General features: G+C 36.3%; 1 protein-coding gene across 1 annotated transcript in view; it reads right to left on the bottom strand.

Moving 5' to 3' along the window:
• The window catches only part of CCDC73 (coiled-coil domain containing 73), a 62,367-nt gene that overhangs the window by 34,265 nt on the left and 1,352 nt on the right, over nucleotides 1-26,750 (bottom strand). The window contains 8 exon segments of the mRNA XM_032690534.1: nucleotides 2,611-2,649; nucleotides 4,383-4,473; nucleotides 6,192-6,227; nucleotides 6,998-7,040; nucleotides 7,043-7,067; nucleotides 10,373-10,444; nucleotides 19,673-19,827; nucleotides 26,304-26,350. Of these exon segments, the coding sequence (XP_032546425.1) occupies nucleotides 2,611-2,649; nucleotides 4,383-4,473; nucleotides 6,192-6,227; nucleotides 6,998-7,040; nucleotides 7,043-7,067; nucleotides 10,373-10,444; nucleotides 19,673-19,804 (438 nt within the window). The 5' untranslated portion in view covers nucleotides 19,805-19,827; nucleotides 26,304-26,350.

Genomic DNA, 26,750 nt, shown 5'->3' on the forward strand with positions numbered 1-26,750 from the left:
TTAGTTTTACCAGGACAAATACAGTCAGCAAGTGAAACTGGACTAGTTACCAGTCTTGCACAGAGGCACTCACCCCATTTACTGTATTCACTAGTATTGATTGCACTGTCCCCCACTGACTACATAGAGATCTTGCACTCCAAATTTGCTCTTCTGAATGGCACAGATTTGGTTTCTAAAGCAGTCAACACCAGCCTCAATCTCTTTCTTAAGGTTTTTTTACATTTTAGCACTACAACATATATATATATATATATATATATATATATATATTTAAGATTTAGGTACTGCAGAAGACAAACAACTCCAAATGCTCACTCTCTCAGACACACCCAGGATCAGCCAACGTGAGTTTGTAGGGGAAGAAAGAAACAGATGCTACACACAGAGAGTTCTGGCATTCTACAGTGAATCACCTGCCAGGTAACCAAAACCTGACCACAGCCATTTCTGGGCAGTTATGTCCTTATTTCAGCAGCAATTAAAGAATGCAATACAGAGCTCACACTCAAGTGTACTCTGCCAAGAAAACTGGCTTTCCAGTAACCACCCTGTAGCCTCCTGAGTGCACGAGCACTACTGTCCATATGCAGTGAGGTGCAAAGCCACTACACAGCATGCAATAATGAACACTTTTATTGTGGAAACAACAAAATAAAGATGGATGAAAAAGAAATCTTTTATTTCTTTGTCTCTATGCAGTCTTTCAATATGAAACAAAAGCTTCCACTATCTCAAAATTATAGCAGGTATTGTAAAATTTATACCAGCACTAAATTTTCACATAAACTTGGTGGATAGCACGCTAAAATATGGTGTATATGTGAAGTATTAACATTGCATATATTAGACTAGAAGAACAGAATTAAAGGAACAAAACCAGAGTGAAATGCTCCATCAGTAAGGCATGCTCAGTCCCTGGCATGCACAGAAGCTCCTTCACTGCCTGGCAGGGTTTCTAAGGTGCCAGATATAAACTGAACAGCACATCTGCTTACTCTCAAAACACAAGCCAGGCCATGATCCAATCTGTCTTTACCAAAGCTAAAATTGAATTAGAAATGGACCTCAAATAACTAAATGGTTTGGAGTTTCAACCAATTTTGCTTTTAAACACCCTGCCATGTGCAACGACCAAGAGTCCACGTGGGCACCTACTCCTCGGACGCCTTGAACGCATCATCTTTTTCAGTGCAACTACTCAAGGAGTAAAGTTGGTAGAATTTGACCTGGTCTAAAACCATATTAGCACACTACTGCATAAGGCTGCAGGGAAGAATTCACTTCTGTCTACCTTGTGGGTTTTTTGTTTGCATCATTTCACATCAGGGCATCTTCCCATAAATAAGTCCAAAGTGTACATGTTACATTTAATGCTACACGTAAAACAGGATTTCTAGAATCTTGTGCCCCACTCAATAGTGTTTTTAATTTCCATACTCTGTATCAAAGGTACAGCACCCCAATGTTTTCAAAATATTCAAGTAATCAATTATTGAAAAGTTTCCAAACGCAAGAAAGGATGATATTTGCTTAAGCAACGCAGATGCATTTCCAGCTTATAGAAAAGGTGTTGCCATTTAAATATTCTCACTCACATGGAAGACTGAGCTTGTCAGTTATGAAAGAAAGAGAATATGTGAAATGACCTAAATGTAAGTCCAATAATTTCGTACATTCTTAAACACGTTTTTAGATCAGATGCATTTTAAGAATAAATACAAGTTAAAAGTGAAGTAAGACAAACCACATTTGATGTTGCCTTTGATCTTTAACTTGTAGCCTTATCTCCCAGGTCAGAGGGCACATTATTCAATTTCACCATATTTTGTGTAAAACCACTGTAGCGTTGCAGATGACTTTCAGTACAAATGTCATGGTACTTAAAGCTAAACTGGACTCTAGTTTTTTGAGCTTCTTAATTAAAATCACAGTTTGTAATGGTCTGACAATATTATCTTTATCCTTTCCAGTTGAGCAGCAGCAGAATTTTCACAGCATTTATCCAATCAAGCCTAGCAGTGTTCCTGCAGCTCACTCTTTCGCTTCCTAAAACAGACAACAGGGTTCAGAGCAACTGTGCTGTCACTCTGTATAAATTTATTCTCTGTGTCAAAGGGAGTGAGCTGGACTGGGTGAAATCTAAACTGTTCAGGGGAACTGATGTCAAGAAGTAATTCTGAGGAGTAAAAAAGAGTGAGAGGAAAAACAGCATTTTTTCTTAAAAACAAAACTAAAAACTTCTTGGAATTACCTATTACTTTTTGAGATGAATAGGCTAGATCTCATCAGAAATATAATTATATTATTCAAAACACAGTTTATAAAAGATCTTTAATCTATAAAGAGAACAAATGTACCTATTCTACTTTAATTCAATGAGAAAAAATGCCACATGCTAAACAGTAGCTATCACGCTATAAAAACCTAAAAACATTGCATTTGTAAGTTTTTCACATTCGAAGCTGAGGCACTTCCTTGCATTATTTGTAATAATTATCACACATCATTCAAGTATTAAAAGTTGGTTAGCACTGATTTATGCTCTAAGCAGACATTCTCTTTACATAAAAATTCTTCCTTATTTTCTTACTTTTATTCATTTCTTACCATTTCATTCAGTTTCTTTTGTAAAGTGTATTTTGAAACCTGTAAAACAAGAGAGTTATTCAATGAGTTGTACTCACATTTTTTCTGACAACAACCTGCATATTTAGGTATTGTTATACCTAACATTCAGTTGCATTTGTTGCCAATCCATCCAACACAGTAATACTAGTTTTGAATTAATGATGACACTATTGTTAGATTCATTTTACATCATTTCACTTCAATATTTAAATTATGTAAAACCACTTTACACTGATTTCTCACTAGAGGAGTTTTGAAAAAATGCATAAAACCTTGTGTTTTCTGACAGGTATAAAAATAAAGTGTAAATGGACTCTTAGAAAGAAGAAAACAGAGACAGTAACTAAAGTATTCCCTCAACTCCTACAGGAATATATGTCTGTTCCTTGCTGGAAAAAAAAAACCAAAAAACCATCTATTTAGATATTCTGAATGGTAGCCTATCAAGAGATATTGTATCAATCTCACATGCTTTAATAATATTCAGCTGACATTAGAAGCCATTAACACTATTTTAATACACCATTGACAGAGTATTTTGATTTGAACAATACGTCAAAGAACCCAGTGTGTGCAAATCTTATACAGAAAACATTATTTCCAGGAAAAACCAAGAGAATCATCATTTTAAGGTAGAATTCTGACTCTCTGGATAGAGAGGAATACAGAATCAAATTTAAAATTCCTCCAAACAATTTTTCCTGGGATCACACGTTCATTGTGACCTCCTGCTTCCTCAAGCCACAGCAGAATTTCCTAGATATGAACTAAACTGTAACACAAATGTTTGATCTGTGAACACTAAATATTTCAGTTAAGCTTCTTTTAAATTTGTTTTATCCTACAAGAGAAAGGCCATTAGAATCTTTTATTCCTCCTGGTGTCCACATATTATGTTCAGCAGACCATGGAGGGATATTCCACATCATCTGTGCTATGCCAAGGTTTGAACAAGGCAACAAAATCCTTATAGACACTGCACAGAAGGCCAAACATGGGAATTACTTTCTTTTGCTCCCAAGATACATTCAGTGATTAAATAAACAATCTGATACCATGTAAATGCATTCCATCACAACAGAATGTTGGTAAGAACCAAAGCAAGTTGCAAAATCACCGTAATAATCCATTATAACTAATTCGTTTTCAAAAGAATTAATTATTATCCCACTCAGTTTTGAGTAGAAAAATAATTAGTTCCTGGTAATACCTGAAATCTGGCAATGAATTACAATGCTTATAATCCATTTTCAATATATCTGCTTTGGTCTTAAACCATGGATTAAGTGGTAAATACAGACACCTCCCAGTGAAACAAAGGAAAACACCCAAACCCACAGGTAGCACTGCAAGCTGGAGGCCCAGAGCGAGTGCTTATTTCTGTTTAGGAGTCCAAACCAGAGATTCCAGACAGGTGAGAAGTAAGATGACAAGAACAGAAAGAAACAGGAAGATTGTGGAAGTGAAACGAAAGCCCATTTCACACACTGTTTGAACATTTGGGCCTGCAGCTCTTCTGGAGGAAGAGAACATTAGTTGGAAGGGGTTACCTTAGAGTAGTCTTGGCACTGAAGATTAGAACAGAAACTCAGTGTTAGTCAGGTGTCACATGTCTACATGTCCTCGAAAGATTAGATGACAAGGCCTTAAAGACCCTCTTAAAAATAACTATTCTCTTCCTAGCAAGAAAACTAACCCAAAAACACTTGCAACACCAAAAAAAAAGTTATTTAACAAAAATAATAGCTTACCTGTAATGCTTTTAATGTTTCTTTCAGTCCATCGATTTCTTTTTCTTTTGTTTCGACAGCAAGTTGGTATTTCCCTTTCAACAAAACTGTACTTCAGGATTTGGGTGGGATAAGTGCATTTACATTAAGAATTCATCAAAAGAATGTTACAAAAATGAATTTGGACTCTGCTATGACAGAACAAGTCATTGGTGAAAAAGTCAGCTAAATAATCTTAAACTGCAGAAATATATTGGTATACAAAGTAAAGTGAAAACACAATAGCATATTTTCACCACTTATGACCATACTCAGCAAGTCTTAAAATTTTCTGTTCTTGGAGAGACAAGCCTGACAAAGGTTAGAATTAATAAGTTATTTTAATTTAGAACAAACTACACTAAATACGAAAAAAAAAAAGTTTCAGGTAAATCCATTTTCTTATCTCCTGTAGAAGGGTCTTCACAGAAACAACTCCCTCAGTTTTTCCAAACCACAAAGACTGAACTGTAAGCTGCTATCAACAGAATTACTAAGTACAGTTTGTATTTTTCTATATATAAATATAAAAATATATGTGTGTTCATACACACACACACACATATGTATAAAATGAGCACGTGAACAAAGTCAAAGGACTTCAGGAGAATTAAATCAGATAAGAATCTTAGGCAGCAATCAGTGGAGAGCAGAATCAAACATCAGAGAACACACCAGGGAACACAAATGCATCCATTCAACCACCCCTGCATGTTCCAGACACTTCTAACATAGTGCTGGCTGGGCAATCTCCTGAAACCATCCTGATGATTAATAGTACACCTAATCTCAATTGGAGCAAATATTGGTCTTTCAACTCTGTCTTGAAACATGAAAGCTTCATTTATTCTTTCAGTTACTTTGGTATAAAAGTACTGAAAGTACAATTCAATTCAATGGAAGTATTTAGAAGGAAAAATTAATCAGCATACAATTTAATTCTGAAACAGTAGCTGCCACTGAACACACAAATCAGAGACTAATAAGTGGGTATGTGTGGGCAAACAGAAAGTCTCAGCAAGAAGAAACTCCAAATACAACCAAGAAAATAACTCAACCAGAAAATATAAACACAGCAAACAATAAAGTTTACTTTGATGCACTTTCCAACCATTTGACCAGTTTGAAAATTTCTGTGCCAGTTGCTATGGAATGTGCAGATACTCATCTGCTCTTAACTATTGGGAAATTTGAGCGAAACAATAGAATCCACACACATACATTCATTGACTCCACTCTTTGAAACAGGCTCCTGGTACACTAAATGCAAATCCTTCATTCAGAGGAGGAAACAGGCACTCAACTTGGTATAAAAACTCATATAGTTAAGAAAAATCACGTAAATTCAGGGTTAAGAATATCTTGCTTCAGTTTAGTTCAGGTTTCTTATGAAACCGGCTCAGCTAAATCAAGAAAAGCCCTATTAAAAATCTGGTTTCCCTAAACCAGTTAGAAATGTTATTTTTCACTAGTGCTTGGAAGACAGTTTGTCCCAACCCCAACCCCTAATAAAGTAAATTTTGTACAGCTTCAATACAGAAATATCAAAGAACACTCCCCCACTGATTTTTAGCATAAACCAATTTTAAAGTGACAATTCAGGAGTAAAGTTCCATAGGCTATAAACAAACAAAAAAAAACCCCAGAAGTAAATTCCTTTTGCAAAGGCCATAGCAAGAAAAATAACTTAATTGCAATTTACTTAGTTTATACTTGTTTGGTAAGTTATATGGCATTATCATTTGCTTATACACTTCTCTGGATGACAAATAACAAATAGTTACAGAGTACCTTTTCTTCTTCCATGGCAAACATCCTTGCCTGTAGCTTGATTATCAGTGGCATGAGAAAAAAACCCAAGAACACAAACAAAAAAGTCAATACAACACATGACATCAATTTTATTCATGCAACTTGACAAGGCAATATAGTTATATTACCCTGCATAGTGTAATTCCTGATTTTTTTAAAAAACTATAGTCACAAACAGAGATCTGTGAATCTCAAATTATTTTTTTCAAGACAAAAAATTAATTGCTTGCCAAATTCTTTTTTTGTGTGACAGGATTGAGATGCAGCATTGGTGATAAATTCTTCATCACCACGTGCAACAGTTTTCAGTTCCTACGACTGTTCTCTGCAAGGTCTTTCAGCATTTAATATTACTCATTATATATTATGGAGAGTGAAATGCAAGATTGACACATGTTGGCCAGAGTAAGTTCTGTGGCAGATCTTTTACCATGGTTTATGAATTACCCTTGCAGAGGTCATGCCACCTCAGAGGGGAAAACAAAAAAAAAAAAACAAAACAGAACAAGAAAGCATTATAAGAAGCGTTTTCTTCTTTAGGAGTTTGTTGGGGGGAAAAAAAAAAGAAAGAAAAATCCAGGAGGAGTGGCTTATTGGGAAGACCTGTCAAAATACAAGCATTATACTGTGTCCAGAAAAAAGAATAGGACATGATTTCTCTGAGCCGTATATTCTAACATTTTCTATGCAACAGAAAAATATTTTCACACCAACTGGTAACTTACTATGTTGCCATCCTATTAGAAAAATCTCACAGTCAAACCTAGAAGGCCTTATTTTGCTACCTGTTTTTGAAAGCTGCCATAGCTTCTTTGTTCTGTTGCTGCACGTGTCCGTCTGATGCTGCAGAGTTTCCTGCTCACGAGAAATAACAACAGTGTTATTTAAATATTATCTTACAGCAAAGCATATATGTAATATTTCCAGAAAAAAACCTGATCCTGGCCTAAGAAAGACATGATTGATTAAAAAACCCTGAAGACTAAAAAGAGGCATTTGTTAACTGATAACCATCTCTTTGGTAGCACGCTTCTCTTTTAATCTTTAACAGGTAACAATTCTCGCCTCTGGAATACAGACCTGTTGCTAAGACCTTCTGCAAGCAACTCCTTACCCATCCCCGACCAACCTGCAGATGTAATCTACATCCACTGCCATCTTGAACACAGGCATCTGGACACTGTTCCAGGTACTTACAATAGAATTTTAATACCCATTTAAAAGTATAATCCCATTAAAATAACAATTTCGTTATTCTGCTTTAGTTAAACTTTAGTCACTTAAGAAGCTACAAGAGCGTGAGGGAAGGCAGAAAAGACGAAGTGTAAGGCCATAGTATAAAATTTTTATCATCCTCCTGCCTGGCTTTACTCTTACCTATAAAAAAAAGAAAATAACTTAGGATGTACTTTTTTTGTTATATTTCATGTCATGATTAATACTACACTGCAAGTTAGAAATCGAAAACATCTTTAAGCATCATGCTCCTGTTCAAGATACTTCACCTTTACCAAGGAAGGCACACATGGAAGATCAGGTTTTTAAGTTCTATACACTAAAATATATTAGGTAAAGGTAGTCAAAGGCTCTGTCCTTGAACAGCTATCTCAAAATATAGATGAGTTTAGGTAAGAGTATTAGTGTGAAATAGGAAACAAACCAGAAATGGCTGCACAGAAACAAATATAAATTGAGACTACTAAAAAGAATGAATGGGAGAAAATAATTGATCATTTGTTTCACACACAAGAAGCCTAATTTATTCTTCTGCCTTAATTGAGAAAGTGAGAGTTTTTTTAAATATGAAGCCCATTCCAAAATTGCTTTTCTGCAGCAAATTGGTGTTGCTTTCATATTCAAGTGAGAGCTGTTGCCCTTTGATACAAGAGTAGAATCTATGGTGGTTTGCAGTCATGTACTTACTCATTAACTCATTGCAAGATAAGCAGGGAAAGTTTTGATCTGCATCTAACAAACAACACATAGTACACAAATGAATATTCCAAAACATGAAACCAGAAGTCTTGAGAAAGGTTTTGCTCAGGTTGGCCCTTAGACTGTGTTCAAAGATGGGTTCTCCAGTGGGTAACAGGCAAGCCAAGGACAGTAAGGAGCCAGAAGCAGGGACAGCAAATTGACTGCTCTCAGTGGACTCTTCCTACTCACCACAGGAATAAAATTTTATATCCACAGTATTGTCAAATTAAGATCACACTCCTTTAAATAATAGGTATTCAAATCGAAATCATATAGTAATTTATGGAGATATAGGTTTGGTTTCATAAACCAGTCATCCTTTATACAATTTTGGCACAGATGTAATGAAAAAAAAAAAAGAATTCCTGAAGTCTTCATAGCATACCACTTCCTTGTACTGTATGTTCAAAGTGATGCATTTTAGTCTTAAAAAGAGACAGGGGAGCGTCTACAAATATTCCTTTCCTAAAAAGCCTCACAGGTAAGACTATCGAAGAAAATGATTATACATAACTCTCCCAGAAATTCAGTTTTGGAATATATTTTCCATATATATGGCATGTATGCGTGGTGCAGGGAGACTGAAGAACAAAGTTATTTTTAAAAAATAAAGGCAAAATCAGCTTTGAAATAGTGATGTTACAGCAAGTACAATGAGTATGCTCATTATATGTAAAGCAGTATTTTCTCCAGTTATTCTGTTTTCCCTACTCTAGCATATTTTTCTCAAGAGCAGCAACAGTATTCATACAATGTAGACAAATACTTGCTTTAAAATTGTAATATTAAACCAGAAACTTAGCTGAAGTCATGTCTTTATTTTAAACTAGTTTGTTAAATTTAAGGTAAAATAAAATGAATGCCAGAAACGTTGACTGAAGGGGAAATCTCTGAAGGAAAAAACATAATGGAATCTTTGAGAAGCCAGGGGAAGTTGTCTGTGTACTGAACTACTACTGAGGTCAATGTGAGCCTGCATTCAGAAACCATCAGGACACTAATTCAATTTAAATGCCACACTTAGAATTTTCATCTTACTGGAATCTCCAGGAAAGTTGTATGAACTTGTTCTTTGAAGTTCCAGAACATGTGCTCACATGAAGTTCCCTAAATCTACACCTTGTTGTTTTACATTAACTCTGCCATGGGCCAATGTTCAGGAAAAAAAAGAGAGTTTACCTAACTACCTGTAAGTCCCACCTTTTTATTAATGGTAAATTACTGTTTAAGGTCTCAGAATGGGTGGAAATCACCTCTTTTCAACCCAGATTATTAAGAACTGCAGTGCTGGGTTAAGAAAAGCAAAGAAGGGTTACAAACTGAAAGCACTGTTGCTTTTACAAATATAAAATGTTTCCTGTTTCTGTGTGCACATATATATCTTCCAGGAAAGAAAAGCACATAGTTAGGATTATTAATTTAAGATTGTTAGGATGAACTCCAAGATGAAATAGTCTTCCTTTACTACTAAGATGTTAAAAATCCCAAGATCAAGGATAGAGCTGAAATTATTGTTTTTTCTGTGATCATAAAATATACAGAGTGAAGCCTTTTATCCTGTGACCCACTGACAGGGGTCATAAGTTTGATTGTATTAGAGAAGGGAATGGATTTCCTATGAAAGCATAACCTCAGGAGCCCTAACTCCAAGAAGAATGTTAGACTTCTGTTACCCAAAACTTCATTCTGAATGTTTAAAAGCTGACAAACTGCTTTTGAGTATGTCTAACATGCAAGTTGTCATTTAAAAGAATTCTTTTTGGAAAAATTGTCACTTCCAGAACATTGCAAGGGAAGTTGTTTGTTGTATTTGCACTTGCCAAAGTCAAGCATAATACAGAGAAGCTGCTGCACAGCTTTCCCCACACTAATATGTCAACATGCCTCACATTAAGCTAAATATCTTATTGTTTTAATACTTCCCTCCATCTGGACTGGAGATTTCCAGTCAGGCCAAATATTTTGATAGTTTTTTGTTAAACACAGTTCTAGGCCAGGCACAACCCAAATCAATATAAATGCTACACATGTTCCTGACTAAACAATAAACTCCTGGCTAGCACATTCTACTACTAGAAATAACAACAGCCTTCAAAGAGGAATGGTAGCAAATCACAATTTATCTTAATATATTAAAATTAAATCTCTGCAGGTAAAACGCTAAGAGCATGTAGGAAAGTTACCTTCTGCCATTCAAGTTCCTGTTTCTCTACAACAATTTTATTTATTTGATCTTCATAATTAGTCTCCGTTTCCTGGTTAAAAAAAAACAAAGAAACAAATATAAGGCAGTACCTGCAAATCAAACACCAACGAGTGTATTCATATTTCTTCTTCCTTTACAGTCCAGTACACACAACAGTTGTGTCTGCACACCACACAGATAAAAAGGAAACAGAAGCTCTCTGGATGTGGCAAATAGCAGATGAGTTCAGCTGGTTTGGTCAGAAAATTTGCAGAATAAATAACATTGATTGAAATGCATAGCAGAAGATTAGGAGCTGGGATTACAGCTCTCTTAATTAGCAGGAATAGTTCCCTCTTCACACATATTATCTTCTGCATCTTACAACAAAAAACAGACTCAAGGGGAATAAACCAGACTTGACTTCACCATTGAAAAATGATTCTGATGAAGAGAGTCAAAACAAGGAGATGAAGAGAAATTCAGCAAGCTGCAAAATGCTTTATGGATCCACTGTAGTCAATGATACAGATAATCATGGTTATGACTCAGAATCTTTAGGACTTCTTAAATGTTCCACTCACAGCATTTGAATCTTTATGCTTTTTGACATCTCCTAGGACAAGTGAAAAGTTTGTGTCAGCAATTACTTCTGTTATTATGGAAAAAGCTAAATGTTTATCATAACCTTCTGTGCTGAGAAGCCTCCAGACCTATCAAATAAAAGAAGTTAAACAGAATCATGGATAATAAACACATTTTTGATAAGATAAGCTATCAGAAAATCTGAGAAGACCATAACTGAAGTCTGAAGTTTCCTTCACAATCCAGAAGAGGTACTAGCAACAGGAAGGTGTGTTCTCCTCTTTCCCTGTTCTTTCAGAATCACCTTATCAAGAATCAAACTATTACTGTGATAATAAATGAGCCTTATCTGCTGATAATTACAGATGGCAAAAAATTATGAGAATTTCCCTGAAACATTCTGGTATTAAAGTCAAATTTTCCCGACAGGAATCAGCTTCCCTTTTGAATCAAATTTTTATGAGCATTGGCCTTCCTTTATAAATATAATACTCAAAAAAAAAAAAAAAAGGAAGAACAGGTTCCCCTGTGGAACAGTCATGACTTCTTGCAAGAACAGTATTCAGGCTTTGATACATGTCATAAGCAATCCACCACTGTCCTTTTATTGCATGTAGTCAAAATAATGAATATCCCTTAAAGACCTAGGGAGTTACACTAATGTGTCACTCTGAGCCTCAAAAGGCAGATTTCCTGCCTTTTCTCTGCACACTGATGATCAGCTTGAAAAGGGGACCACATTAAGGTAAGACAGACTTCTCTTTGATGAATTGTTGCACTAATAGCATTTGCTGAGGTCTTGTGTTGGACACCCTCCAACAAGGGCCAAACTGACTGTATGAGGGTAAAAGAGTATTCTCAAAACTTGAACGGTGTATTTTGATATATTATGTGCACATTTATGCTCTTTTGAGTTCAACTTCCCCACTAGAGTTTAAAACCTGCAATGTAAATTCATGAATAAATTAGTGCTCTTGAAATGACTCACACGTCGAGAAGTGATTATAATCCTTAGGAAAACAATGACATCTCAGTAAAAAAAAAACAACACATGCATTTTGCTAGTAAAAAATTAAAAGCAGGCCTCGAAAAAATTATTGCCTTTAAACTGGGGTTTAAGTAAAATTCTACCGAATTGCAGTCCCATAAACAACTATTACTTACCATGAGGAAAAAAAAAATCCCCTCTGGATGAAGTAATACATTTCCTGACACACTGAAAGAACGAACTGAGGCTCTTTCTCCTTCCACAGTGAAGCAAACAACACAAATGCTTTGGTTATCAAGTATGCTGCATCTTTAAGAAGGGCAATTCTTTCCTAAACTCAGTACAAATGAGGGTTCCAAGTTTTTGATACAAGGATATTTATGACACTTCAACAACTGGTGCAAAACAGTCCTAAAGAAGATTTTGCAACCCTTTCCACTTAGCATAATATTTGATTCGTGGTCCCACTGTATCATCAATAGAAAATAAAATGGCAAAATACATCCCAAGGTGATTTAAAATAGGTTTTTGACATCTTTTATAGGGTTTGGGGTCAAAACTGACTTCCTTGATTAACAGACAGTTTACAGGTACACGTGTGGATGGAAACACACTTCTATCCACAGGAGGCTACTCCTGAGCATTTCAAGAGATGCTTGCAGGGCCTAAAAATATACCTCAACACTCATGTGAATTTTACATTTTAAAAAACACTAAACATAAATATAAAATTAAAATCTGGCTTACAGAAAACTAGAGAAAAGTTCTTCAGCTTTTGCTTCTCTGGTAAGTACCAGCAGAATATAGATGGAGAAGAGACCTAAAGATTTCATGCTTTAAGGCAAAAAAAATTAAAATTAAGAGAACTTGAAAGATTATCAATGCTTCCCAGTTCTACCCTAACAAATAGTACTTCAGAGTTGCAATGACTTTGTTTTCTGATACTAATCTATAAGTACTGAAGGAAAATACATCCCCTTCATTTCCCTGGAGTGTTAAAACCAAACAAGTTTGACTTAGAGTTCCTTATAAAGGTGTAATCTTAAACCATTTATGTCATCAAGCAACAAATGCTATTAAAATGATATTATTAGGAAAAGTGTTGCTCAAAATTGTAAGAAAATGGCACTAAATTCCATTTTGAGCAAGTCCTTTGCTGGGAGTACTAAACAGGATAAGAACCAAAGTTCTAAGTGAACAACACTCCTCCAACCTACTCCCAGATTATAAAGGAAAATCTGGAAACTATCAAAAATGTGAATGTATGTAACTACTGTTGAAAAAAATAAACCTCATAAATACTTAAACTGAGAATGACAATTACATGACAAAAATGTTCTCATGTGAAATCGCCAACAGTTATAAGCCTTATCCATCATTTTTACATCTTTCAAAGGACATTTACAGTTTACCCACTTTGAATGGAAAGCTTTTAAAACTTGTGTGAAGCACTTTTTTTTTTTTTTTTAGAAGTTCTATCTAGCTGTTTAATAAGACAAAACCACCTTTGTTATACTTAGGAGAACGATACTGTATAAACTCTGATGAGGTATCGAAAACCCACAAAACCTTAGAAGTGTTCATTTTTTATTAGACGCCTTAGGACTACATGGATTTAAGTGTTTTTAGAAAAAAGACTACCATAACAATAAAAAAGGAGTAATTTGATGGTTTATTTACTCGTTATAACCTTTAGAAAGTGTCAAGCCTTCTTTAAAGTGCTTGCTTCGGGCTGTGGTTTTACAAGATGGGCTGTGGATTGGTCAAGCCCCCTCGATTCCTGACCCTGAACAGATTTAGGAACAGAGTACAGCTGGCTCATGTCCAAGCAGCCAAAACTGCTGCTAGGTACTTTTATTATCTTTTTCAAACTCACAATCTACCTCCTACAAAATTGCACATCCAATTCTCATGCAGGTCAATCAAATATTACTCACTGAAACTACAGTTTCCCATTGTTCCATACTATAATTAGAATTCCTTTCATGAACTAAACAGAGCAGTATAACTTTTAGTGGACTTCATGGATATCACTTTTAAGTTTGGTTTCCAGCACAGATTTTAAAGGGAGAGAAAATATTTATAGCAGAGTTATTCTAACTTTAGTTCCCGATAAAACACTTTTGGATCTTAATAGTTATGATAGCTAACAAAAAACTGTAGCAACCATATGTTTGGAACCTGTTCTCAAAACTTTCAGAAGCAGAGACACAGAAATGTATCCCAACCACCTTTTTCCTTTGGAAATCTCTCATTGCTCTGTCCTTGACTCCACTGCACAGGCTGCAATTGTTCTATATTTAAATAAACCTCTTCTATTGAAATATATTCCTAGATATGCATTGCATTGATACTTCTAGTGCTCTTCTCTCCAACTGCAAGCATTGTTTCTCCCCCCTTTAATTTCTTTTTTTTCCTCTAGCCACGAAGAAAATGAAATCAAACTCTTCACCATTCCTATTGTTTGTTAGCAGTTAGAATTGTTCCTTGCAATAAACCTCACTAAAATCTTGCTTTTTCATAGCAGCCTCTTTATTTCCAGAAAATGTTTCTCCTTTACTTTCTAAAATATTAATTGTCCTTCTCATGAACAAGTATTAAAACACACAGTATTAAAACATTTCTTTCTTTCATGATTCTATACTTATCCTATGCAGTAGCCTGAAAATAACTTAAAACCAAGCTCTGATTAATTAAAAAAAAAAAGTAAATCTGTATTTATGCAATAATTTCATTCAATCTCATGGGTTTGGTCACTGTAGATGGTTGCCACAGAGCTGCCTACAGAGCTACAGGTGCCTCTGGTGCCCTTTTTAACTTTTCTGCTGTTCTACACCTCTGAAGGGGGTTCTTCTTCTGCAGAACATGCCTCCAACAAGATTTAGCACTTGGTATATTGCAATGTTCCTAGGAATTTTTTTTAGGTCTAGATATAGGCCAACAAATATGACCATTATGATCATAACTGGCATGTTCACCAATATTGTAATGCCACTGATAACTCAAGTTCAGTCCCTCTGCTTTGCTCATTCTGAGAAGTTTATGGTTTCATCAACTTTCTTCACTTAATATCTCAAAAAGCAACTTGTCTTTTGGGCCCAAGTGACATTTCCAGTCCTATTTTGCAGTGCAAAGCAGAAGCACATTTTAGGAAAGGGAGAGAGTAGTCAAGGGTGAGCAAAGCTCCTTCATATCCTGCCTCTAAGAAGAACTAAAAAGAGGCCTCTGTGCTGAAGGATACAGGTCAGGAGAGCCAAAGCCACAGCAAAGTCAGAGTAGGAGGAATTTGAGATAAATTGCTCAAAACTCTCTGAAAAGAAGAGCACATTTAGCTCTGCAGCACCAGGATGAACTGTGGCTTCTGAGAACAGCAACCAGGAAAAAAAAAATCCAGGAGAGGTGTTGTGAGAGCCATAATGTCTGTCTGCAGCATGGCAAGAGATGTGAGTCAGGATTTGGCTCTTTTAGCAAATAAGTAAATATCCTTCTTGTGTTTTCTTGCTCAGTGGCTCCTCACTGGTGTCAGCATGGAAGTGGGTAAGCACCAAAAGGTCTCACATATCAAAACAGCAGAAGGCAGAAGACAGAAAGCAACAGAAACTCAGAAAAACAGGGGAAAGAAAGAGGGGAAAAGAGCAATAGGGGCAGGGAAAGTGAGTGAACAGCAAAATGATAGCACCAACCAGCTTTTAAAGAATATTCCTGTCCACAACATGGAACTGATTCCAGAATGAATTCCGAGAATCCACATTTCTGTGCTGTGATCACAGATATGAAACTCCTGTGAGCACAGGTAGAAAATCTGTAGCCAATCAGACATCTCATCCCCCCTTCTGGTGGCTGGTTCTAATGCCACCTGCTACATCAACACACTCCTTTGGCTCAAGCAAGGGCAAAGTTTTATGCAGTGCTTGATGTTAAATAGCAGGGTGATAAGTACCAGTAACAGCAAGTCAATATGGCTTCAATTTACAAAGGGTCGTGGGTTTTTTGGGGTGGGAGGTGAGGGTTTGTCCAGGATTCTAAAGAATCCTGTATTAAAATCTTTATTTGAACACAGAAAACGTTTTTTTATGGGTAAAATCAATGCTCTTTGGAAATCCAATGTTCTTTGATGCAACACAGTTTTCTTTTATGGCAAATATTACCCTTGTGAGAAACACAAGAAAATCTGAGAGCTGGAAAAAATTATTAAGCATTTTAGTTAAAAGAGAAGCACTACCAAGTTATACCTATATCATAACTGCTCAAAGAGAAAAGAGTAAAATTCATTGTTTGTCACTTGGACTAAACAGAAGAGTATCAAAGTTAATAAATTCAAGGCACAAAGGACAGACTCTATAGTATCACTCAGGCTTTGTGAGGTCTCAGTTAACACCAGAAAGAGCCTCGACAGCTGCTTGTTTTCAGGTATGGAAACAGGTCACTGACTCTTATCCTTTGCACAAAATAAAACATTACTAAAATTTTACAAATTGTCACTAACATTTATCTTCCTTGTGTTCAGCTAATCAACATCTACGGTGCTTCAACTGCTACTTAAAAGCATCCATACCCCCAGGGTGTTAGAATTCCCTTGATTTCTTCTATGTACATGCTTTTCTGCCTAAGGATGTTTTTTTGGTATCCAGGAGAAGGAAGAAAATAACACAATATATCTGCTTTCTTGTCCTTGTAAACATTTTTCTTAGACCTAATGCCAGTTGTCCTACATGTATTATACTTCAGAAAGCATTAAAGACTTCCAATTTGACCTACTACTCCACAACTTTATGCTGCCAAAATTGATTATATTTGTCCCTTAAGACAAGGATCATCTCTTGTATCCCAATAAGGTGCACTCAGTTGACTGTGGAGCAAGGCTGACAGACCTGGAACAAAGTGAATGGGATATCCAACACAAAAGAATCCCTGATCAGTGTCTGATGAGTGGGAAAGCTAAACTGGAAAAAAAATAGGACATTCAAACTACTGGAGTGTGAAGTAATCCCTGGGGGGGAAGAAGAAAGAGAAATGTAATTTTTGGTAGGTTTTAATTACATAAATATTCATATTATGTCAATTCATATTGAGAACAAAGACTCTATGGAACAGGCAAAAGAATAAAGTGAAGCTGTATCAAGTATTAGCATTTAAGCAATTTATTCTTTAGAACAAACATGCCCAGCTATCAGTGACTGGGATTTCATCTGCCTGGGATTTCATCTATCTTACTATGAGAAAATCCTCAAACTTATTTTTGAGAGTTTAATACAACTATACATTTAACCAAGAAAAACTGACAGATGCTATGAAGTAATTCCATGAATTTATTTGAATAAGCATATTCAGAAAAAAAAAAAGATATTTCTACTTTCAAATAGTATCTGATGGCATCAAGTAAGGACTGCATCAAGTGTCTCAAAATACTTTCATATTTAAGAGTTTGATTTTCATCTGTCTAGCTTCACACTGCTAATTTCATCTCCAAATTTATTTTTATTAATCTGAATTTATACTGCAGCTTAACCAACCATCCAAGGCAGTTTATTAAACTCAAAATACACAAAAGTTCCCGTCCTGAAGAGTCTCCCAAGTGACAAGCAAGACCAACAACGGGAAGAAAAACAGAAGCAAACAGATGTAAAGTAATCTCATCTAAGGTCAAGCCACAGGTCAAAGACAAAATTGAGAGTAAAATGCACCGTGCTGGCTCTGCTGCCTCCCTCAGGCTGTCAAGTCTACTGAACCTCACTAGAACCTGGAAAAGAAGTGGCAAAAGCAGCAAGAAACCTGCAGAACTGCAACTTTTCCTTCGCTTTCTTATGGAGCAGATGACACAGTTTCGTTCTTGTCCGTGTTAAAATGAGCACGGTGCAAGACAAGCACAGTTATCCTCTGAGTTATCCCTGCACTTTGGTCTGTGCACCACCTTCTTCTCAGGGCTGGTTGAATTTGTAAAAAACTCATACCTAAAATCAGGAGAAGATTTTGTAGATGTTTTTTTGGGGGCAAAAAACATCCATACGAAGTTCTACTTAAAAAGATGACACCGGGCATAGCCATATTATCCTATAACCCTTGCTTGTTCAAAATATTAATGCCTTATATTCCAAATTTCAAACATACTAAGCAAGCAGCCCTGAAATGATTGTTAAATCAAAACAAAACAAAATGCATCCAGGGATACGTGAAGATTTCAAACTGGCTGCCTGTAAAACGCTCAATTTTTTTTTACCTAAATTTCCACCTAAACAGGTAAATATAAAAAATATATGTATTTTTAGGGTAAAGGTAAAGCACAGCTATTTTAGAAACTTAGGGCCACGTCTTAACTGTGGAACTGACTCTTGGCATTTGCATCAATTTTGAAACTAAAAATACCTTTAAGGCAAAAAATTACTCACCTTCACAGGACGACTTTTTAAAATCACAGAATCTTGTAGTATAGCAGACAAACAAAAACAGATAAAAAAAAACAACCAAAAATCCCCAAAGATGAAACTCCAGAGCACTCCATAAAGACTGCAGGCTCTGACCAAGTGCATCAAAAATGCAAGGTTAAGTTAACAATGTAAATGGAATTCAGCTAACAGATCTCATAAGGAAAAGCATACTGCAATTATGAGAATAAAAGTTAAATTATTCAGTCTTTATTTTTTAATAGAAAAATAGTTAGGCTGGACTAAACACTACCATTGTAACACAGGTCTGGGGATCAGACCATGCTGGATTTCAACAATACTGCACCAAGAAGGCAGCATCATGCAGCCTTTTTCTACTTTTTTTTATGGCAGTCATTCTTTTGTTTATGGCAGTCATTCTTTTGTTTATGGCTTTTAAAGAGAGGATTATAGCATTTAACTTAAATCAAAATAAGCATAAATCAAGCATGTCATCAATACTAATATTTTAAAAGTAATAATATAGATATTTTGAACAGGTCAAATTCATAAATGAAGCAAGATACACTTTGGGTCTTTCAATATACACAATATACAGTTCAGGAACACCGAGGGGGGAAATAGAACCAAATGTTCACACACACCACAGCTGAAAAAGGAACCAGAGAAAATACAACTGAAAAATTAACTACAGGAAAACACAGCTGCCTTCACCAGTGCAGAATCAATTTTACCTTGGCACTACAGGATGATTCAACTCACAGTGAAAAAACAAAACACCCCCACCCCAAATACTCAATGCACTGTTATTGCAGGGATCTAGCTTAATAGTCTAGCAACTCAAAAATGGTGAAATAAAGTTATCACAGTAGCTGTTTGCCCTCTTATGTAATTCTGGAAAGCACAAATAAATGGACAAAAATAAGTCAAAATCATTGCTCTTCTGCCAAATGCCAAATCAATTATGAAAAGAGAAAGACTTAGGGACTTGGCAATTACTTGGATTCTTTCTTTTCTGTCAAAGTCTGTTCTTAAAGAGAAGAACTACAACGAAATACAAAAATTTAATGTAGATAATTTTGTCAATAGCCTGGTCATCAACTATCAGTTTTGCACACCAGCACGGGAAAACCAAATTCATTCCCCTACAACCCTGTCGTCTTTGTGGTGTCTACAGAGAAATTTGTAATACAGACACTACCTAAGCCTGTGATATTTTTAAACAAAACCCTGGCTGGTGAATTACTTAAAATACAGGCAGGCTTCTGCAGCATTTTCTCTGATTACACACAGGGAGACAGAAACAAGACAAAGACACTAAAACCAATACAAACAAATTTACCCTTCTGATCCGCAGTTCTTCTATTGCCTCCAACAAACTCGTTTTGAAGTCCAACAGTCGAATGGAAAGTAACGTCTCTGATGGACTCTGGAGAGTGGAGTCAAGTGCCTGTGCTTTGAAGTCTTCATCCATTCTTCCAACTTGTTTCTGCAAAATTAAGATGTGCATTTCCTCTCCAGTTTATCTTTAGGAGAACATTCAAACTGCAAAACTTGCAAATATGGAAGCTAACTCATTTTTGAAAAGAGTAAAACTACCAACTGCAGCCATTGTGCAATTAGCAATATTTCCATTTCAAATTCGTGTGCAATATTGTAAAAGAAAACAAACAGTTTTATCAGTAATCCACAGTATTCCTCCTTCTCCCTTTACCTTTTTGGTTTGGTTTTAGTTTTAAACAAAGACTGATGAGCAGAAAGAAGTAGCACAGGGTGTTTTCTAGATCTGCTGCCCTGCACTGGCATGAAGGTGCTGCAATTAATGCATCAGGCCACGAAAAAGTAACTGCCTACCTGCAAGATTTCAAAAATCACAACATGGGCTCACTTTTAAAGGAAACCTTCAGATTGGCCTGAAATTAGGAACTCAAGGTAATACTCACAGTCCCTGCTTCTGAATTTTAACAAGAAAACTTTCTGATTCTGCTACTACTAGATCAAGTAACAAAATGTTGTACTCTAAGCCAGCTGCATCAACTGTTGTCAAGCAAGGAGTTGTGCTAACATGAGCCCTGGGTGCCTCTGTTAGGACAAAGGGTGTTTGTCAGTGACATCAGAGGTGATTTATTCATAAAATTTTATTTTACTTTTTTTTTCACAAAATGTACAGAACAACTGTACATACTTCATGTGCATTTCCAGGATTATAATTTTTAATTCTTGAGCCTGAATTTTCACCAGTCCACTAGAATACAGGACACCATCCCTCCCAGAGACACCCCGTGTGTGCCTCTGCACTAAGAATTACAGAGGTAGGGTTAGAGCACAGGAGTTATGACTGACCTGGCTGCTCCAAAGAACCTCTAGGAAAGAATTCCTGCAGGAAGAACAGAGACCTGGTCTGTATCATGGGGCCATAACAACTACAAATCAGGGCTCACCACTTTTTCTGCTGTTGTCTAAATAAACCCCTCACATAGATCACGTTTAAGCTGCTTGGTCATGGATAATAGATTGACTCCTTGCTCAGCTGCCCCACCACCAAAGTTATTTTGTTAGTGAAACAATGGGTTTGCTAAAAAAAAAAAAAAAAAGACAAATCAGGCTCATTTTTGCCTTTCATTTTCAAACATATGACCAACACTGAACTGCTCAGTATGAAATATATAAATTCTTTTGTCGGTGTCAAAATGTGTGTGTTTGAAGGACTTCTGAAGAGGCAGCAAATCAAGTCTGAATAAGAACCGTGTATAAAAATGCACCACTTCAGGCAGCAAATCTGTTGTGCCAACGTGCCAACATGAATCAGGCACTGTGCAGGCAATCTGCATACATTTTAGACACAGTTCAGGATGAGGCTGTTTGGGGGATTTTTTAAAGAAAAACATTAGGATAAAAAAGCCACTCCTTATATTTTAGCCAAAGAATTTAGAATTGGCGAAGTCACACTCCCCCAAAAACACATTGAAAATTTTGTTTGATTCACCCAGGTTTTCAAAACTGTTTCCTTACTGAGAGATGTTGCACCGATAACTCATGAAGAACTACCACAAACAAACTTTTGATAGCAAGTATTGGGAGACGATCATAGCTACAAATCTAATAAAAATGCTCATATTATGCCCAATAGATTAGGCAGAGAGCCATTTGATTTCACTTTCAGTCATCCTATATTCTGATCTGAAGGGGACACTTTGGCAAATATGACACATGCTCTAATTCCATTGCTGTCAGGTGACATTACAGGTTTGGAGTTGGGCAATCCTAAAGTGATGGATTTCTACAAGACAGTGCTGGTACCACATGGAGAATCCCGGTAGCCTGTGTTAATAAAGGGGAAAAAAATAAAAGTGCCTGTGAAAAACCTGGCTCAGAAAAAGGATCCATCCCACAAAGGCAGGTGCACTTGAAGAAGTGAACTTCAGCTATGAAATAATCTCTATTCAGGTCAGCCAACAGAAGAATGTACATTAACTGATACACACCGGGGCTTCTGATTTTTCCTTCCCATCACAGAAGCAATCTGAGAATTATTTTCTCAAGGGGATGTTTTCAAACCAAGGCTATACTCTAAGGGACAGAAGAAAAAGGGCCTCAGGCATCCATGGGCTTTCTCTCAGCTCAGTGATCTCAGCAGGAGCACTTGACAAACAAGGCTTCCCCTCCCTAAGGCCGTGAGTGAGGATAAACGCCTTCCCTCTTTCCTGAGCGTCTTCCCCCATCCCTTCATCCTGGCAGTACTGTTTTCCCACGGGCAATTTGTACTCGGGCAGCTTTTCCAAAACTGCAGCAAAAATGCTTCCCAGCCTATTGCTGGAATCTGCAAGGAACAGTGTGTGTTAGACACACTGCCTCCTGCCCTCCTCGGAATTCAGCGCCAGACACCTCCGTGGTCTCTTCCCCCACTGAGAGATCAAAGAACTCAAGTTACCTGCACACGAGTTTGCTTGAGTAGAAACTAAAATACACAAAATATAACAATAAGGTTACAAAATACTTTAAACTACCTACCAGACTGATAAAACGCCTACTTTCGATATCACACATCAATACAATCCTCCAGAGCCACTGCAGAGGTACGTGACAAATAATAAATGCCCCTCATCACAGAAAATTTAAAAAAATTCTTGTGTAATCTAAGATATTTCCAAAGAGATGCATTTTTACTTTAGCAATTGGTATTTGTCAGAATACCTGTAACATAATTTAAAAAAAAAATCTAAAAAAAAAATCTAAAAAATCTAAATCTAAGTGTCTGAAAGTGAAAGATTGAAGTTCCTATTTTGAAGCATTTACTATATTTGCTTTCCTATTATTTGCTTGACGTTTAAAAATAAGGACAAAATTACTTTTTAAAAAGCACATTAAAAAAAATCCATTTTAACACATTTTTAAGTGTTATAAAGGGCTCTATATCTTTGAAAAGCACTTATTAAAAATTACATCTTAAATACCCTACACTAGAAAGTAAGTTAGCCTATAAGCCTGATAGGGGTCAGGGTAATAACACAGAATGAACAAATTACACTGTCATTCCACTTAAATTATTTAAGTTATTTAATTTGACCTGTAGATAGTCTCTTGTCTTCTCATCATGCCTGACTTTTAAGTGGGAGGTCTTCATTCATGATGATCCTTTAATGGAAGCAAAGCTTTCTCCATTTAACCCATGGTGTTATCAATCATGTACAGGGATAAATGAGGCTGTAAGATTTTGCCAGTATCACAAATGACACTGTGACCCGAGGCCAACATCTTTATTTGCTTCTCCAGTGATTCACTTCAGCAGATATTAACCAATTTTATAATCCATGAAAGGCAAAATTAAAGGACACCATCCATAAAACAGAATAATTCCTATCAAACAAAGTGATGTCTGTATTATCTTATAAATTATATGGCCATACAGTGTGGTAATGTAATGAAGTAAAGATGGTAATAATCAAATGCCTAGGGCAAATGCTAATATGCATTTAATCACACAGCATGAAGCCATTTGTCACTACAGTTGAATGCATGTGTACATAAAATACATGAGTCACGTCCTTATTGTTATAGTATAACAGCAGCAATTTCACACTATCATTTTACCACAATAACAACTGCAGGCCTGGATATGAACTAAAGGCATTCGGACGCCCCAAGTGCAACTGAGAGCAATATCTTAAAAAAAAAAACAAACTATTTGGAAATATGGTCCCCCTACTGTTTCACTTCACACATTCCAATATTGCACGTGTGCAGAATCCCATAATATTTCTCTACAACTGACCCCCCTCAGGTAAATTGTTGCAACACCCCGAGTTTCTTGTTAGAAACGGGGTAGTTTATGGCATTTCAGCATAGGCTGGGTCAATTTTTAAGCACGTATCAGCCTTGGTAAGTAATTATTGATTTTCATTTGTTTGTTTATCAGTACTTACATACACACAAGAAGGAGGCAAAGCATCTGCCCTAAAATAATCCCAGGTGTTTGCAAATGCTGCCTCCAGAAAAATTACACCGAAGCAGAAGGATTAAATCTGTGCTTGGTGAAGCTCAGGAAAGAAAATATTATTGGACAAACTTTACCTGCTTCAGTTCAGGAACTTCTGATCAAAGGGATGGCCATAAAAATATGTCTGTCCCCATAAGATGCAGAATGGGGAATAAGAATGAACTCCATCACCTCTGTGTTTCAGGTGCAGCCCACTAAAACTGACTTCTTACCTGTAAGAAACATTCCTACAGCTGTTTGGGGGAAAAAAAGGACAAAAGTACTGCAGTACAACAGCACAAAACTGCAATAAATTCATCCAGGTACACAGGGCACCTAATACACCCACAGACATAGCTGTGTCCAGTCAAGAGCTGGAATTTAAATCTAAATATGATGAGTTACTGTATTTTCAAGATGTTAGAACCATCAAGTGGAACCATCAAGTCAGATTGCAGTTTAACAATTATGCTTCAATTTTTGTCATGTTAAACTGAAAGCACAGAACACTGTTTGCTTTTAAATAAAATTATTTTGAAAAATATTTACACACAGAAATGGCATAGCATGACTGAGTTTTATACGAGATGTCATAAGTATTATAAATAAATAAATCACCCTACCCAGGAGAAGGTTACCTCTATGACCATTAAAGACCAAAATACATTTAGAGGCACTGTGTGGTTCATAAAAACAAGACAGTAAGTCTCACACACATTTTCACTTTCCAAGGAAATGTCTTTTTATACTGTTCAAACATCTTCCTTTATTGGAAAGAACTAAAACCAGATTTTACAACAACCCAATGTTATCTTCAAAAAAATAAAGACGAGATAAATTTAAATTCAGTTACAAGTTTCTGAAGTTACAGCTTACACAATAAGTTTAGGAATCAGAAAGCAAGCAGCCAGTTGTACCAAAGGCATCTAAAAGCCCAGACTCCAGGATTCTGCCAGGAAAAGCTCACCAGAAAGAACTGTGAAAGCAAAAGCAGGTGTGCATCCTTTTCCAGATTCCACACATCGTGTCTGTCTCACACCTTGGCTGCAAAAGCCAGGTGGGATTCCTGGTAAGATTCCTGGGTAAGAAAAATCTCCTGGCCATAAAACGTGGACTGTAAGACAACCTGGTACGTTGCCCATGTAAAGGCAACTGCAGAAAAGAAATCCAGAATAACCTGCATTTTTTAAGAACCATCGACTTGCCAAGAACCCAAATGTAAAGGTGGCCTTTAGGTGGCCTAACACCTATTTACTGATCTTAATTTCTTGGGATCACTTTGAATAAAAAATACTTTTTGAAGACAGCACTCTCCCTATCACAATTGGGGGTTTTTTTTTATATATATACTTCAGATTCAGACATTCTTCTGTAGTAGGTTTATTTATTTCAAACTTTTACAGGCTGAAAAATATTGTATGCAGTTAGGTTCAATCGTGCCTTAATTAATTTTTCAATTTAGGGATTTATAGATAAATGTTATTTTTCATTTTCTCCTACATCTTCCACAAGAATTATACATCTTTTCACAGGAAAACAGCTATTTGTGTACACCAGACATCACCCAAACCCAACCAACACACTGAATTTTCCCACCCAGGATCCATTTGTACAGGTCCAGAAGTGCAACTCTTTAATAAATTTCAAAAAATCCCAAATTTTTCAGTTTTCAAAAAGTATTGCCAACTCATAAGACAATTTCTTTCTAAAAGCTAAGATTAATACACAAATATATTGGTTTTCATTTACAAACAGTTATGTTCTCCCTCAAAAGAGAATATCGAGACAGAGACTCTTTTTAAAGACTCAAAACCATAAGACAACAACAATCTAATATTTGCATTTTTGCAGTGGTGATATTAAATCAAAAAGCATTTGGAGGAGGGATGAGGCAAGCTTGTGGTTTTGAATGCAGAAAATTATATGACTTACTGAAATTTTACAGCAAATCAAGTAGTACTGCCAATGCAAGGTACTAATTTTAAAGGACCACATTATACTAATTTTCATTCTAAATAAATATTGATTTTTACTAAAGTTCCATGGGATTCCTCTTATTCATACATACATAAGCACACACAATGTAAGAATAGCTGTCCTAGGTTGGGTAAAAGGTCCTTCTACCTCTCTGTTCATCTATAACGAACAAAAAACCAGTTATAATTCTCTTCTACTGAATTAAAGTGAACAGGAATTCTTCTCCTCGACTTTGCAACTACAGGGTTTTTAAATTAGCCAGAGCACAGATTTGGATCGTGTGTTGCTTTTTAGACTGTGGGAGTCAAGTACAACATTCCCATTGGTGTGCAGTTTCTGTTTGGGCAATACACTGGTGGAACCAGACTGTTTCTTCCAGGCTTTTCTGGAGAACATTCCCCATCCTTTACCTAATGGATTAATAATACTTGCTGTACCTACTCTCTCAATAAGTGGCTCTATCTACCCTTTTTCATGCTCTTTCCCAAAGTTTGAGGTTACACTTTTTTTTTTAGCTCACCTTAGCAACACAGGGCAGAACTGCCTAGAGGACTCGTGGCAGGAATTCTGAAACAGGGCATAAAACATAAAGCCTGTTACAAAGAAAGCAAAGATGTTGTTCTTTACCACTCTTAACAGCTGAATACTTAAAATAACAGACTTATTCCTGACAGTACATATCCTACACTTCAGCACACCTTAGCCAAGGAAGAGATTTGTGAATGTGCAAGTGTTTCTTATTTTCAAAAGACAGAACAGTCACAGTCACGTCCAACGGTCCTTCTCTATGGACCAGCAGTTTCTGGCCTAAATCAATGGCATTTGTTTAACTTCTCAATAAGTGTAGAGATTTTAATTGTGGAAGCTCTGCACCTCTCTACAGTCACCTTGTCAAAGCCTGGGAAAGTATCATGTCCTGTCCAGGTGGAAACCAGTGTTACCTCCAGAGAGAGCACAAGAACTGTCC

Source organism: Chiroxiphia lanceolata, chromosome 6 (assembly GCF_009829145.1).
Source record: "Chiroxiphia lanceolata isolate bChiLan1 chromosome 6, bChiLan1.pri, whole genome shotgun sequence".
NCBI lineage: Eukaryota > Metazoa > Chordata > Aves > Passeriformes > Pipridae > Chiroxiphia > Chiroxiphia lanceolata.